At 43.8% G+C, this 16,265-nt stretch overlaps 1 protein-coding gene across 2 annotated transcripts; it reads right to left on the reverse strand.

Moving 5' to 3' along the window:
• Positions 1-162: 162 nt before the first annotated feature.
• Positions 163-15,101, reverse strand: LOC108035626 (cuticlin-4). Of its 2 annotated transcripts, none has more exons than XM_017111319.3 (3): positions 14,753-15,101; positions 5,056-5,257; positions 163-2,438 (listed from the first exon to the last, which is right to left on the reverse strand). In XM_017111319.3, exons 2-3 carry the CDS (start codon positions 5,119-5,121, stop codon positions 669-671), a joined length of 1,836 nt encoding a protein of 611 aa, XP_016966808.1. In that variant the 5' UTR covers positions 5,122-5,257; positions 14,753-15,101; the 3' UTR covers positions 163-668. The 2 variants fall into 2 exon arrangements, with proteins under 2 accessions (XP_016966808.1, XP_043951110.1); XM_044095175.2 differs by lacking the exon at positions 14,753-15,101 and adding an exon at positions 5,814-5,968.
• Positions 15,102-16,265: the final 1,164 nt, after the last annotated feature.

The following is a 16,265-nucleotide window of genomic DNA, read 5'->3' on the forward strand; positions in this document are numbered from 1 at the left end:
AAATCCATTAGTAGCAGCCAAAACAAAGGCTTATCAAACCCCCACCAGCCCTAACATTTCATCACCTTGATAACGTTTGCACTACCATTGTTTGCGCTTCCTTATCAGTGAATGCCATGCCCGATAACGAATGGCAATAGAAGCACTTAAAACACTCGGCGCTTAATAAAAGTAAACTTTTTATTATTTCGCAGCTATCAAATAAAGTAATAAATAAATAATTTAATATATACATTTGCTATATTAACTTATTGTAAACGATTTTCTGCTTTTCCATGTTTGCCGCTTCTTTACTTCGTTTTTTCGATATTAACTTGCATATTGTAACATTCGAGGCGTATCTGTCCGATCAGATGGCCTCAAATCCTTTGTAGGTATAACTGAAACTTAACAAGTCTGACAATTCAATTTCGCTTCGTCTAAAACTAGGGAAACAAATAGAGGCATTAGAAGACAGAGCGCTGTGGTAAAGGAGGAATAAATAGGTGAAGTGACACGGGGGTGCCTATAGAGATTGCTGATGACGGGGTCTGGGTGGGGGATGTGAATGGGTGTTTCTGAAGTGCACATAAAACTGATTTGGTTTTCTGTTCACGCCGATCGTCGTCGCTGATGGTGATGATGCTTCTGGTCCTCCAGATTCTAGATTCCCGATTCCCGGCTCCAGATTAGTTCACATAGGCCATGCCCGCGCCCTTGCGATCGAAGTGGCGCACGCGGACGAAGAGGAAGGCGGCGACTAGAGAGGCGACGGCCAGGACGAGCAGCAGCATCACCAATCCGCCCACGAAGCTGGGCACCGACATGCAGATGGTCTCCGCGTCCGCGGACCTGGCCGACTGGATGACCACAGTCTCGTTGCTGGCATTGCTGTTCAGCGCAAAGTTCACATCTCCGGGCGCCACCACCTGGATGATCCGGCTGGTGTTCACATCGGTCATCTCCTGCGCATTCCGCTTGTAGATTCGCTGCGGCTTCATCACAATGTCCATGGTGTCCCTGCGCCGGCGCACGCCCCTCAGATCGTCCAATCCCTCCACGGATCGTGGTCGTCCGCCCAGCGAAACCAGATTGCCACCGGCACTCAGGTCGTCCTTGCGCTTCACCGTGCTGTACTGGCCACTCTGTCCCGGCAGTGGTGGTGGTGGCAGACCCAGCTCATTGCTGCCCGTGGGCTGAGGTTGGGGCGACTGGGAGCTGGCCGGTCCGGAAACGGATCCCGAGTCAGCAGTGGGCACCGCGGCCGAGGTCTGGGCCTGGGGCGAGGGCACCACATCGGGCTGGTTCTCCGAGTAGGCTCCGGTGGCATCGTTGGCAGGGTGACGTGGGTCGGGATATGCAGCCGGCGGCAGCACTCCGGGACCTCCCAAGGCGAAATCGTTCCTCTCATAGGCCTCTGGAGGCCCGTACTCCTCGGACAAACCATTGGCGCCAATCTGGGGCAGACCATACTCGCCACCTGGCAGACCAGGACCGCACTTGGGTTCCGGGCAGTTGTAGCGGCACACCTGGATGACGCACTGGAAGTGCACGTTCATCGAGTCGGGGAACTTGAAGGCCTGGAAGTAGGCGAAGCTAACCACCGATGCGGAGGGTCCGAAGTTCTTGATCTTCTGGAACTTGCTCATGATCTTGGGCCTCACGACGCAGCCATTCTGATCCACCAGCTGGATGGGAGCCCGCTTGCCATCGTGGGCCACACAGTTGCGGACCAGCATGTCGAACTTGTTCTCATCATCCTTGATGGCCAGCACCATGGTCATTGTCTGTCCGATCTTCACAATACCGGAGACCTCGGAGGCCCAGGGTCCCTTGCCCACCTGTATTTGCATCCAGCACTGCAGGTTGTCGCCCAGGAAGTTGGCGGTCACCGCATGCAACATGTCCACCTGGAAGGGCCTGAAGGTCACGGCCTTCTCGTAGAAATCGTACCAGGTGCAGCGCAACTTGCGGGCCTGATCCCACACCTCCTGCACATACGGATCGTACTGGATGATGATCGTGTTCTCCACATAGCTGCCCGATGGCGTGGGCGCTCCGTATCCGGCAGCATTGTGATTGGCCGAGCTGGTCATGCCGCAGCTGTTCAGGAAGATCTCGAAGGTGGCGCTCAGGTGGCCGGTTCCGGGCTTCAGGTGCACACAGTGGGGATCACTGTAGAATCCCTTGGAGAAGATCATGCCGTAGAAGGGCCGGTCGAACTCGATGTTCACCCGCATGTGGGTCTTCTCGCACTGCACCTGCAGGTGCTTGATCTGCGGACTGTCGTTGGTGCTGGCCAGGGGCCAGGCCTCCTCGGACACATCGTTCGTGGCTCCGGTGCTCAGAGGACCCTGGGGCGCTCCGTAAATGGGTGCAGGCGGACCGTAGCCGGCCCTGTGTTCGAGGGGCAGGGCGGCGGACTCGATGTGCGAGGCATCGCCGTGCACGGAAAGGTGCTGTGGAGGAAAAACAAGGAATCATTTATTAGAAAATTATAAATGATAATTACAAACTTCGGGATTACTATATTATTATCGTTGCCCTTAATTCGCTATACCACCTTTTCCTTTCATAAGTTTGCATAAAAGCCTGCCACAGTGCGTATGCGTAATAAGTCTCTGAGTCCTATAAGAAGCATATCACGCATACGCAGTGTTTCATTTAGCATTTTAGGGAAATTTCCTTCACCCTTAGTTTTGGATCTCTATAATTTGGTGTGGAGTTTTTTACTTTTTTACTTATGCAAAGGGATCTATGGAGTCTTTCCTGAAAATGTCAAGTCAGCAGCTCTTTTATTTTATTGCAAGCCTTGAATGATGAATTGAATGAATGAATGAACTTTACAAGACAGCCTTCTCAATTAGTGCGCATGAATTTATCTTTCAAAACTGGGGATCTACTTCATCAAAGTAATGTCAAAATACAACGCCCTCCATAAATGTTTCGATTACAACCTGGGTTATGGCTCAGATCACAGGATTGCGGAAAGCTCTTGCTTCCAGAGCGTCTAGCTTATCTCATTCCGCCATATAATTGGATTTACCTTATGCAATAGCAATCACTGCCAGACACCGAAAACTCACTCTCGACGACATTTGGAAAGAAGCGAGGCGAAGCGTTGAAAATTACACGACAGCTGGAGTATTTTGAAATTAAATGCTTGGCAGAGCGGCACGCGTATAGGAAATTTATAAGAAAAAACCCCCGAATGGAGTTTAACCCATTGCGTAAGGCCACAAAGAAAGAGCCACGCCCCACCACTGCCAACGCCCCCCGCAGGGCTTTGTCACTTTCTTTCTTTTACATCTGGTTCATAATTTTATGGCTTTCTGGCTGCACACGGGAAGCGGATGTATCTCAAAAGTCCGGCGGGGGCCCCACGAAAACCGAAAGTTAAATCCATCTCGATGACGGTGTGGATTTTTCTGTAGGTTGTTTGTGCCGTGTTGTGTTGTTTATTTATTATATTTTGTCTCGTTTTTTGCTTTCGGTGGCTGGTGACCACGCGCTGAGATGTCGTGAGATGATTTTGAAAGTGAAATGACCAAAGGAAAACGAGCTGGCCAACAAAAGAGACAACGTGCCGGGCGAAAAACCAAAAAATAAAAAATAACGTCTCGACTCTTTTCTTTTTTTGGACATTCCACGCACTTGGCGATGGAGATATCAATATATAAACACATCGATCTATCGGCTTGAATCGAATCGAATGGCATTGGTAATTTTTCTTCTCTCTTTTTTCGACCGACGCTTTGGAGAAAGAAAACTGACAATAAATAAATAATAAAGCAATCTCTGTGAATTAATGCGCCATAAACAAGAAAGTCAAAACTGGTACAAATCAGAGCATAACTGCAATTTCTTCGCCGCCTCAGCACCCAGACACGCAGTTGGTTAGTTGGATGCTCGGATACTTGGATGCTTGGATACTCGGATGGCCAGCCAACTGGCCAAGAGTTTCTTTGGCCAGTTTCAGTTTGAGTTTTCCTTGACGTGATTGCATCGGCTAAACCCTGGTAAGTGTGTGTTTGTGGTTTCCATCGGCCTGCGGTGATTGATGCGCTTTAAATAACCCACTGAAGGCTGCATCTCTTCGAGGGGGGAGGAACAGTTTGTCTTGGCCATGCTTATCAATCGAAAGCGTGCGGCAGCCCCAAGAAATCGACCAAATTTATGGCCTTTTCTAATATTGATTGACAGCGCGAGGCAGTGTTTAATATAAGGGGTATTTAGGTTCGAAATCATTTAACTAAGCATTTAATTCCTCGTGTTCTACATATTTAGCTGTGTGATTAATGCTTCGAAATCATTTTAATAAAAATAAAAATCTGTTTTTATATTTTCTTTACCTTGAAATCAATGCCCCTTATTAATGTCCCATGGCTTGTGAATCAACCATTTTTAAAGTTCTTTAACCATTATTTACTATAGCATTTTAACACATCTTAAAAACATATCTTATTTGATTTAACTAAAACCCTCCTAAAGTAGTTTATCTGGCCTTCTTTAAGTAGAAAACCCGCTGTTAAGACTCTGTTAACACACCCGCTGCAAAAGCAAATCTTTGATGTATGTGTATCCCCTCTTCGGAACCCCCTTTGCTCTCTGCCATCGCCTCCTTTTCCCTCTCGCAGCTAATTTTCCAACTCTAATTGCAATGATTAGCAAAGTGCCGTTTAGTTGCTACATTTTCCGCCATTCCCCACGGGCTGGCTCTCTCGATTCGATATTGATATTGATCTGCCAGCAGTCCGCTATGTGCATAGTGTCTTCTGGCCTCCCAACAAACCGAGAAACCAAGCGACCAGCCAACCCAATCCGTCAATAGGCGCTCGCTGTGATTTGCATTCGAATCGCTATTGATCGAACGGTAGTCTATCTTTGAGTCGAAAGTGAAGAGATCCGCTAGAGGTTGGGTCTGCGCATACGAAATGAGCTGCTGCTGCAAAGTGGGCCACGCCATACAGCGCACAGATCTCCTAGCTGTGCGCTTCCCAATCGAAGTGGGCTCTTACACCTTCCTATGGATCTCCCATGGTTAGGGACAGCACGATATATCACCCACTGACTCACCTTTGTGCTGAGTACCAGGCACAGCACTATGGCCATTAGGCTGCTGCGTCGCGTCAGGTGTCCCATTTTGATCTGGTTCTGTGTGTTTGGCTTGCAATTGAAATTCCAAAAATGTGGATTTTTGGATTTCGCTACTCTCGGCCTCACTCGGCGGCTTTCTTCACCTCAGCTTCTTTCAGTTTTTGTTTTTCGTGTGTGGTGTCTGCAAGAAAAGAAAGGGGAACAAGGGTAAACAATGCGCCGGATTTGCATACGAATATCTTTGGGGCCATCCCATTGCCACTGAGGCTGTAAGCGCGCTGTTAAATTAGCACTGCTTGCAAGCCGTTGAAAAACACTGTTATCCAAAACGGCCTCGCTTATCTCACACTAATGTTTAAGCTCAAACAAATCCAGCACTCGACTTTATGGCCGTCATTAGGCAGCCAAATTAATAGCCACAATTGCCCGTTTTTCTCCTGGCCTATGGTGTCAGTTAATATACACGCGCAGCGGAGAAAGAAAACTGCATTTTATGTAAAGCAAATGAAAACTCGCGCGCACCAAACAGGAACCACTTTCTATTTTCACTATAACAGTACTACCGCTCCGCAAGACAACTTTGGCTTTTAAGTCCAGCCTTAGCTTCTTCAAAGCCTACTGGGAGTGCGATTGCGAGTCCAAAACGCCAACGCAGCGTCGGCTTTTCGGGTTTCCACACAGTGGCTGCACTTTACGACCAGCCATTAGTTTTCGACTGTCTCGACTGTTTTCCTTACGTTTAGCAGTCGCACTCTAGCATGACTTGGCCATCGAGCTAACAGTGGCCCAGAGGAGCTAACAGTGGCCCAGAAGAGCTAACAGAGCTGGGGATCTCGAGGTTCGGACGCTGCGATTGCGACGGTGCGCCTGCGTTCGAGTGCCGATAAAGACTGAAGACTGGGAGACCGAAGACTGGAAGAGCGAAGACTGGAAGAGCGAAGACCGACAGCTTTCACACAGCCGCCGGAGCGATGGAAAAGTAAGCGGCTTCAGGCTGGGCTTCTCAGCCTCGAACGCATTTCACTGGCTCTCCCGCTTCTTTTATTTCTATTGCCAACTTTTTTTCTTTTTTTGGGCTCTAACTGGGGAGTTTTTACTTTTACACATGGTGGATGGTGTTTTTGGTGCCTGGGTCTTCTTCAAAGAAACACATGTAAATGGGTTTTTAACAAGCCGCGGCCATAAAGTCCGCGGAGAAGCCGCCGAAACCGGCTGGCTGGCGTTGAGCAAGTGTACTATTAACCCACTGAAACAGTAACGGATGCCGCTAAACTTGCTGACGACTGTTTTTGGCCACAAGCAGGGGGTGGGCGGGGGCTGCGGTGGTGACCCTACAGCTGATTGGGTTATGCAATCTTGGGTTTCCCCACTTTCATTAACAATACAGGCTATGTTTATATCAAAAATAATTATATCAAAAATAACGCATAAAAAGTGATAAAGAAAAAACTTAATTTGGTATATTTAATAGTTTAAAGGGAATTTAAAATAATATTTTATGTCTAAAACAACCAATAAGACATAAAACATAGGTAATTATAGTTTGGTTTTTATATGATTTTCTATAAATTTCAAACAAATAAAAATGTAAAGGTAAGTAAATGTAAGAACATGTTTGACAATTTATATAATTGTGCTAGCAAATATATCTTTATAGAACTAAAAATTGAATCTTATAAATGGTCTAGGTCAGTGTTAAGTATCATAAAAATGATTTTCTTCGGCAAACAGAAATCCTAAAATTAGCCACCAATTCTCAGTTGATTTTCGTGGGCTCTTCTCATCTAACAGTGGCCTGTCCATTTATTTGATTAGCTATTTTTACTTGATTTTCTCGGCCACTTTCTTCCCCAGGAAATGAGCAGAGATTTGCATATAAAACTAGAAATCTTCGGCAATTAGCAAAAGGCAGCGAGATTTTGTTGGTGTTTTGGTTGTTTGTATTTTTTTCTATTTGCTAATTGCTGGCACCCGAACAAATTCCTTATCAAGCGACTTCAATCGCCAACAAAGAAGCAGCCAAGTCTTCTTCCTCAGCAGCTGATGGGGCTTGTTTAATGCTCATTGTGGCTGCTGTTGTTATGTGTAACTGCCAAATGGAATTGTTTATTGTGGCTGTTTGGCAAGTGAAAGTTTTCGCCGCCTTCTTCTTGGCTTGTCTCGCTGGTCTCCCTCTCTTTCTGGGCCTTTGAGCCCGCTCTTACAGCTGCCGCCGCATATAAGGGCATGTTTATTTTTCCCTACTCTCGGTTTTGTTTTCCTTTTTAATTAACACTATACGAAATTATTTGCTCACATATCTCGCGGGCGAAAGGTGCAATTGGGGACTTTTGTTTTCAGCTAATTAGTTTACGATCTGGGCTCAGCATTTTTCATTCATTTTCCACTCGTCTCTGCCGGCACTCATAAGTTTATGGTATCGAGTGCATTAAATCATGTGAACAAAAAGCGCTGGCAAGTGAAAATGCAATGAAAAGTCGTTGGATTGGATGGCTGGTGGCGATGTCTCTGTCGTCCAATTGATTGAATGACAATGCGTGACGCTGTATAAAATATATGGTGGATGCTGTGTGGTGTACGGTCTTTGGTCCCTGGTCCATGGTAACTGGTCCATTGCAAACTAGGTGAACCACTGCACTCACATAACTCGCGGTTGGATCGTTCTAATTCTCGGTAATTTACGTGGCTTACATTTCGGGCCCCGAGCCGGATATCGATACGAATCGGACATCTGAATGGTCGGGTCCCGAGGATTCGATTTGAATAGCCGGCATTGGCACACGACATTTCCTGTAAACAAATACTCCGGCAGAGTCAGCCTATAACTACCCAAATGATAGGGCACTTTTCACACATTTTCAGCCCCCCAGCATGATCTAATTCGATAATAACTCTCTTTGGCTGGGCGAACTACCATTTTCTTCTGCTTAATTTCCACGCACGGAGTCGCATTCATTGACATCGGTTGTCAATTAAAAGAAAACGAAATTGCATTTAATGCCATGGCCAGGTAATTATTTATCAGCACTCGCTGCAGTTATTTTTTGGTTTTGGCATTTGCCAAAACGGCTGCCTGCAGTCCATTAATTTAATTGAACGCTTTCACAAATCCCCCGTCGAAACTGAAGCTCTGCACACATTTTTTAAACTTTTCTATTTCGTTTTTTTTTTCGTTTTCATTCATCTCTGGCATTTTGGAGCCCCGGGGAGTATGGCGTATACAAATACGTTTCCATATGTCTTCATAAACGTCTTGGGGTATTTGCTTAATTGAGTAGCCGACAAATTTGCTGCTCTTGACATGGGATAGCTGATCCTCAGATGATCGCAGATGGAATGGGTTTCCGAAAAATCCGAGTGGATTGACGGAGGTGCGGTCGGCAGCAGGGCAAACACTTTTTTGGTTAACAAAACAGAACTCGGAATGGTGTCTTATGCGTTGGAATGCTTTTTGTTGTTCGTCGATCGCTTGTTGCCGCTCGGTAAAAGTTTCACCATTGCAGATGCTGTGGAGCTGCTTTTAATACACCGAAAACAATTAAATCCGTTATCAATTTTTATGCTTACCAGTTTTTTATTGCACTTTTTAGAGCACACTTACTCATAGTTATATTGCCGTGGCTAGTCAAATTGCACATTAAGATGGGCTGATAAAAATATGCAATTCATACTTAATAATCGTGATTTAGAGATCAACAAGCCGTAATTTTACAGATGTCAATTGCTTTTCACAAAAACCAGTTTCTAAAATAATTGTTTTGAAAATGGTCTTAGAAAACTGATAAGCGCGCAAACTTCACCCATGGAAATCGCAGCACCTACTCCATCAAAACATTATAAGGCAGTGAGCACTGTACAACCCACTTGTTAAGAAACATAACATTTCATAACACTCTTCTTGCAGTGCAGCTTCTCGAAGCAGTAACGGTAAGACCAGCGTTTCCACTCAATTTGATGTCATTTGCGGCGGCCGTGGCTTTTGTGGCCGTAAACGATCGATATTATTTGCCATAGTGGCATAGAAATTGGAGTCAGCCCCCAGCTACCGACTTCGAGCTTCGTAAGCCCCCGCCATGCCCCGCCGGATCATGCGTAATTAACTACACATGTCGATATCACGAGCTTCGGATGCTGTGAAAGTGAAATTCGTTCGCACCGCAACGAGCAACAACAATGGAGAAGGAGTGGGGCAGAAAAAGCGCAAAACGCTTACAGCCGTCGAAGGTTTTTTCTTATAAAAGGGGCAATTTACTTTCGATCGTGTGTGGTGTGTGTGTGCGAGTGTTTGCCTCAGTTAACTGCGTTTTTTATGGTTATTAAGTAACTTCTTTCCTACAGATAAACAGATGGCAACACGGGGCAAAGCGATTAGCTCTGAAGCGTGCTCGAGTGTCGAAAGAGGCCCTCGCCGATGAAATGCCCGTGTATTTCCACACCAATTTAATTTTCCTCCTATGACTTTTTAACTTGCATCGGTAACTGTTTCATTTAGTGGTTCGTAAACTTAATTGCATGATTAAATCGGTTCGGGGATGCTTTGGTCATAAGTTTAATGGGGGTTTACACGTTTGGTAATCGCTTTCATATCAAATTGGTAATTTCGAAGGGCGGCGCTTGTAAAGCTCGGCTGAATATAGCTAAAATTAATTTAAATAATTTTTAAGTTTTTTTATGACATAAATAAAATAGCCTTGATATTCAATTTTAGTTACTATTTATATAAAATAGATTTTTTATTTATTTTTTTTTTAATAATTACATCAACATTTGCTTGTAAAAACAAAAGACTTAGGCAAAAAACTTGCTAAAAAACAAAAGACTTAGGCAACAAACTTGCTAAAAAACAAAAGACTTAGGTAACGAACCCGCAGCTTTTTACAACCTATGTCCGGGCCGCGGATAAGAAGTGCTCGCAACGCCCGGGCATTATGTAAAATAGAGCAAACAATTAATTTTCTTTGCTCCACTTCGGCGACAAGGCGACAATTAACCAATGCGATAAGGCGAAGGCGCCCGCAGACCTGCCCCAGGTGTTGTCTGAGTGGCAAATGAAAGTAAATTGTGCCAGTCGCAACTCCCCCTTCCCCTTTCCCGCCCCGCCATCCCATTCTTCGACGGCATTCCATTCACTCGGTCGCCGCCGTTGGGAAATTTCCTTGCCTCGCATGTGCGTACAAATATGATAACGCAATTTATCGCAAAATAGGGAAAGTGAAATTAGAAATGGGCCTCGCGAGCAATTTGCATACTGATCTGCGGCACACGGCGGGTTGAAGGCCAGAGCAGGCGGAATGCGGGCCGCCGAATGCGGGCTGAGGGGTGTGAAATATGCTAATTGAGGAAATTGCAATCATGGCAAAGGAAACGAAAAAGTGCCGGCCTAAACGGCATTTTTGGAAAATTGTTGCTAAATGGGTTGTGCCTTTTTCTTTGAATTTTTAGTAGCTGCTCAGATACTCAGCGTCTTTTGATTTTTATAGTGAAGAGAAATAACGGTTAGGAGTTCATGTTTAACCAAAAAATCATTAAAAATATGCATTTACCAACAACGAATAAAAATATCACCCTGCTGTATCACCTCTTTCGTAATAAAAGCCCTTCCCTTATTGCTGTTTAAATTTCTCCCCGTCTTCAGTGGAGCATAGCCACATACCTGTTTTTCCAAAAACCCCCAAAAAGATACGAATTCCCGTTACCTGCCAACTTCCAGCCATTTCCGCTAATTGCACAACAGTTATAGCGAGTCACCCTTGCAGTTCATTAGTGGAATGCCGTTAGCCAGGATCAGAGATGCAGATACAAGATACAAGAAACTAGACAATTAACATAATTCACAAAGCCCATAATCCTCCCTCCCCTTTTTGGCTGCCCGTTTTGTTGGCCTTTTTTACTTTCCATTTCTTTTAACGGTAAAGGCGAAATCCGCCAACGTGAAGCAACGACTCCGATTGCAAAAAGGGGCGAGGGATGGGGTGGCGTCGGATCGGATTGGAATCGGATGCCATTGAATGGGCAGAACCGGTTACCCGGTCAACCAACGAAAGTAAAAACTCAAGGGCTTGCACTTTCTGCCCAGGTTGTCCGGTCCACATGGGCGCCGAGCGGTGAAAGAACGCTGGCGGATGGAGAGGGCGAAAGAAAGCAAAAAGCTAAGAGCGACAAGGTGATCAGCGGAGAAAGGGGCAGAGGGGACAAAGGGGCCAAGTCAGAGGGGACGAGCTGCAGGCATATCCTCTAGTTGCAACTTGCAACGCATCGTTAGCCGAAGCCAACTTGAAACCGAAGTTGCAGTGGCAGTCAGAGTTGCATGCACTCGGAGAAAAATGATTTGGCATTTAGCCTTAAATTTAAAGTACCTCATGGCATTGTATTTTTGTCATATTACCAATTAATTGATTTAGGAAAATGTCAAATTTAATCTAACCAATTCCTTTAAAGTTGAATGCTGGCAAAATATTAAATTAATTCTTATTTTTAAAAAAATTAAATTTAATATCTATTCTTATTATATTAAAGCTTTAAAAAATTGCCTAAAACTCTCAATGCAATATACGTAATAAAAAATGTAATAAATAACTTGTTCACTGTTTTGCAAATATTGTATAAATTTATATTACATTTTAATTACTATGTACCAAACACGATAGAATTGTAAAAGATACTTTCGAACTAACTAAAATTAAAACCTATTTTCATTGGTAAATCATTTTATATACAGGAGCCTTTGGAAAATAATTTTCTTTATTCTAGAAAAATAGCTATTAGAGCGATTATTTTATTTATGTTTAATAACAAAAAATTTATATTTCGGCAATACTTTTTCTCAGTGCAGAAACAGATACAACGACGCCGGCGAAGCCAAAGCCGGTTGCATTTTGCTCTGAAATAATTAGTGACCCAATTTCGGGCTGCGGCGGCTGTCGCCACGGAGCGGCCTGTTCCGCTTGCCTGCCACCACCACTGCACCACCACCACTCGCAACTGGCAGTGGTGCAAGCAAATTGCTCGACTCTGTGGAGCCCCACTTGGTGGTGTTGGCGTACTCGTACTTTGTGGCATGCATGCAAAGAAAGTGGTTTTCATTTCTTTTCAGCGCACCGCTCAGATACTACGATACGTCGCTTGAGATGTTTCGTTTGTGCTGCTCGATTTTCGGAGTGACTCTCGTTGAGTTAATGTGCGGCTCAATCAAAAGCAAAAAAGCGAGGGAAAACGAAATACGAATGCATCTTTGGGCGGCCATTGATTTGACTGATTTTCCATGATTTCCATGATAATTTCGAATCACCTTTGATTGCGCCTAATGAAGAGCTTTGGGAGCAACGTGGCTGGGGAGCGACGTGCAGCGGATGGTGCCAAATGAGTTTTTGTGGTCAACAAGCCGAATAACGCTGAGCTGGCTGACGGTGAATTTGGGGGGTTAACGGAGCTAGCCAAGTGAAAAGGAAAGAAACCGAAACAAGTGGAAGTAAAGTCAAGTGAAGTGAATTGAATTATTTTGGGAATTGCATTCATTGCAATTCACTTTGCGGTAAAAGCTTATGGAAATGTTGCAGATTTATTGTTTTTTTTTCATACTTTAAATTAAAAAATACAAAAAAAATTGGTTGATTTAAAGGGTACCTACTGCTTTTTTCAGATGTCACTTCACACTTGAACAAATATTAAAATATTATAAAATGCTTAAGGTATTTTTTATTTTCTGTTTTTCTGTTTTTTTTTTTAAATACTTTATATAAATATATTTACAAATATTTATTTTTGTTTTAAATTTTGGTATGTAGTTTTGTCTAGGGGAAAATGTTTTCATGTTCAGCTAAAGAATTGTGTTTTTGTTCCAGTCTTTAATTTTTCCTTCTCGTTTTCTAGTTCTTTTCCATTCTTTTCTCTTGGCAGCCAATGAAAATCATGTTTTCACAACTCCTGGAGCTGCCAATGAAAGTTCGGTCGCTTTTCTTTTTTCTTTCTATACCGTTGTTGTTTGACATTTTCTCGCTACAATGAAAAACTGCGTGAAAATTGCACAAGGCGGCGAGACAATTGCCGTTAATTTGAAATTGTCGCCAAGTCCCAGAGCCAGTTGCCATGGTCTTCAGCCTACAGCTGGGGTTTTCAGTTGGGACTGAGATGGAGCTGCGGTTGGAGATGGAGCCAAGAGCGAGAAACCAGTAATTACTGCAGCAAGTGGTGCAGCTTCTTTCACTATGAGAATGTCTGTGCTTGCGGACTGTCTGTGTGGAATCAATTAAAAGTATTGCCAGGCGCTATGTTTGGGCAGCAATGACAAGTGGGTAGTGTTAGTGGGGGCCCACACGGCGTATGAGCAATGCAACCCAGTTGGCCAAGAGCGCGCGTGCTAAGATATCCAGAGATGAGTAGATACAGATACAGATACAGAAAGTATATCTGCCAGATAGTATCTGCTTTGTTGTTAAAGAAAGAGCATAGTGAGCGAAATTGTTTTCATGCGCTGGCGGCCCAAAGTGGAGCAGTTTTTGAACAAAGCAATTCGCAATATTAATCAAGGAGAAGCTGCAAGACATGTGAGTAAGGAAAACTCAGCGAATGCAACTGCTGCAGAAGCCGCTGCAGAAGCCACGACTGCGAATGAGAAGCGGCACAAGGTAATTTCAGACTTTCATTCGCGCGAAACGCGATGAAATTTCACCAGCAGAAAAATCAGCAACATGAGACACACACAGAACGAGCGCCGGCTACTGCACCACCGAACCACCGAACCACTCGAATCTCGTTTCAAGTGGGTGGCTGGGTGGTTGGGCGGTTGGGTGGCTGTGTAGTTAAGCCACCCAACTCTGTCTCTGGCCAATTGAAAGCCTTGAGTATGCAAATCCAAATTAAGCTTAATGAGCCAAGGGTTCCACATCAGTTTTATCCGCTTCACGCCTCAGCAGCTCTTTAACTATTATTAATAATAGTTATATTTCCGCATAGTGCACGACGACGAAAGTTGCCGTGCGTTTCCTTGGCTTTCTTCAGCACTCTTTCAACGAAAATAACAAAGATTTACGGGTCTTCTCTCTTTCGGCAAGGTGATTGCAACGCTTTTGTAAGCATATGGAACTGTGGGTTGGGTGTTTGAGGGTTTACAAGTTATGTGAATGGGCAAGATGTGGTCGGCTGACGGACGATAGACAGCGTTTAAAGAACGGTTAGGTGGGCCCTAGCCAAAACCGAGCATTAATTGTGTCCAAGGTGTGGAAAAAAGATCTCAACATAAAAGAGTTCTTTTAGGCTTTACAGTAAGGCAAATATTTTTAATTTGCATATAAAATTTTGAAAAAAAAAAAAATAATTAAGAACCTTATTGTAAAGAATACAGCAAGTACTACAGCTATGCAAAAATCTTTGCCAATTTACATTTTGGCCACAAACGTTTCGTTTTGAAATCCTAAAATTATTTCAAGTTCGTTTCCTAAGTCTTTTGTTTTCAGCACACAAATATTTTTAAATGGGGCTTACTTTTTTTGTTATTATAGATCATTTCAAGTTTGTTGCCTAAGTTTTTTGTTTCAAGGATAGGATCTTTTTAAAGTTGTGTTGTATCTCTTAACACTAATTTTCATATCATTATCCTTCTTCACTTCGACTTTGTTCATTGAACTCCAAGCCCGGTCAAATCATTTATCAACCAGCTATTTTCGTCACACTTTCTTACCTTCAGGCGGTTTAAATCCTTTGCAGTGGGTTCGGTTAATCCCTTTTAGCTGGAGTCAATGGCACAGCGGCGTATCACGAGCGGGCTTTTTCTCGTTGGGTTTCGACTGGAATCGAGGATTTGGATCTGATCGATGCACAAATTGAACAAAGAGCAAATCTCGCGTTGCTCGCTTGTTTTTGTAGCTTGTTTTTATATATTTTAGAAATTTATGAAATACAGATTTTCGGTTCCCCAAGTCACTGCGATCACGGAACGAAAGGGACGCGCTGCGGACGCGGAGGTGGCTAACAGGACACGCGACTGCTGGGACAACTCGTCGCACACAAAGTTGAAATGAAAATGCGGCCCCGCCGTATCGCTAACCAAGATTTTATATCGCGTGAAAGTTTTGACCCCTTTACCACTGGAGCTGTCGCTCCGCTCGAGCGCCCGATGCCTGAAAAGCGGCGAAGAGAGCTCACGAAGAGGCAAAGAGCCGCTCTTGGGCTCGGCAGCAGCTCGCCGAATGCAAAATATGCCGTTTTCGGGTACTCCGAAAACTCGTTTTTGGCCAACTTTTCATTTCAGGCCGCTTTCTGCGGCCACCTTTTTCTCTTTCTCTTGCGGTTTTCGAGTAAACCACATATATACTGCTTTTTTGGCAACCGTCTGTGTGGTGTCAAGGTAACTGGTGACGTAGATCGGCGGTGCTGGCGGTGGCGGATCCCAAGCGAACTACCTCAACGATTGCCTAATTTCGATTGTTATTCGAAAAGGGTTCGCGTCCGGCTGTGAGTCAGCTAACGGCTGTTGGCCACGCTTGTTATTCTGGCCAATGCATTGGAAAATTAAATTATGATCGCCAGCCGCTTATGCAACCCTAATGACATAATGCACAGCACTTACGGTGTCTACGAAAAAAGGCGGCGAATAGTTTTCGTTGACCTTTGTGTGTGCCTGGCGTAAATAAATTTAATTCGTTTATTAAGTCAACTTTTGTTTCTCTGGAGCGAATAGAAAATGTTTCGATTTTAACTGAGTAATTTATTAATTCAAGTTCGTTGCCTTAGTCTTTTGTTTTTCGGTTAAATACATTTAGGATGAATCAAGCTATATTGTGTTAATTGTAAGGTTTTTGCCTTTGTCGTGTGCCAATAAACATTCCAAGCGCATTTCAGAATGCTTTGTGAAAGTTTTCCTATTGTAGTCTTAATCGGATTGAAGAATTGGCAAAAAATCAATTAAATTATGTTGAATTAAAGACATTGTACTCCTTTAAAAAATAATGTCAATGATTAACAAATTTTAAAACATATATAGCTCACATATTGATAATAAATAAATCCATAAAAATTATAGAACACATATTTACACTTGTTAGAAAATTACCTAAACTATTTGGTTTACCAATTTTGTGACATTCTAATTTTTAAAAGCCTCAACATATTTCGGTGCTCACTTAATTTAACGAATTAACGCAGCTCCCTGAAAGCGTCCCAATTATTTATTATTAAAGATTGTTTAACCAAAC

The sequence above is a fragment of the Drosophila biarmipes genome, chromosome 3L, assembly GCF_025231255.1.
Source record: "Drosophila biarmipes strain raj3 chromosome 3L, RU_DBia_V1.1, whole genome shotgun sequence".
Lineage (NCBI taxonomy): Eukaryota > Metazoa > Arthropoda > Insecta > Diptera > Drosophilidae > Drosophila > Drosophila biarmipes.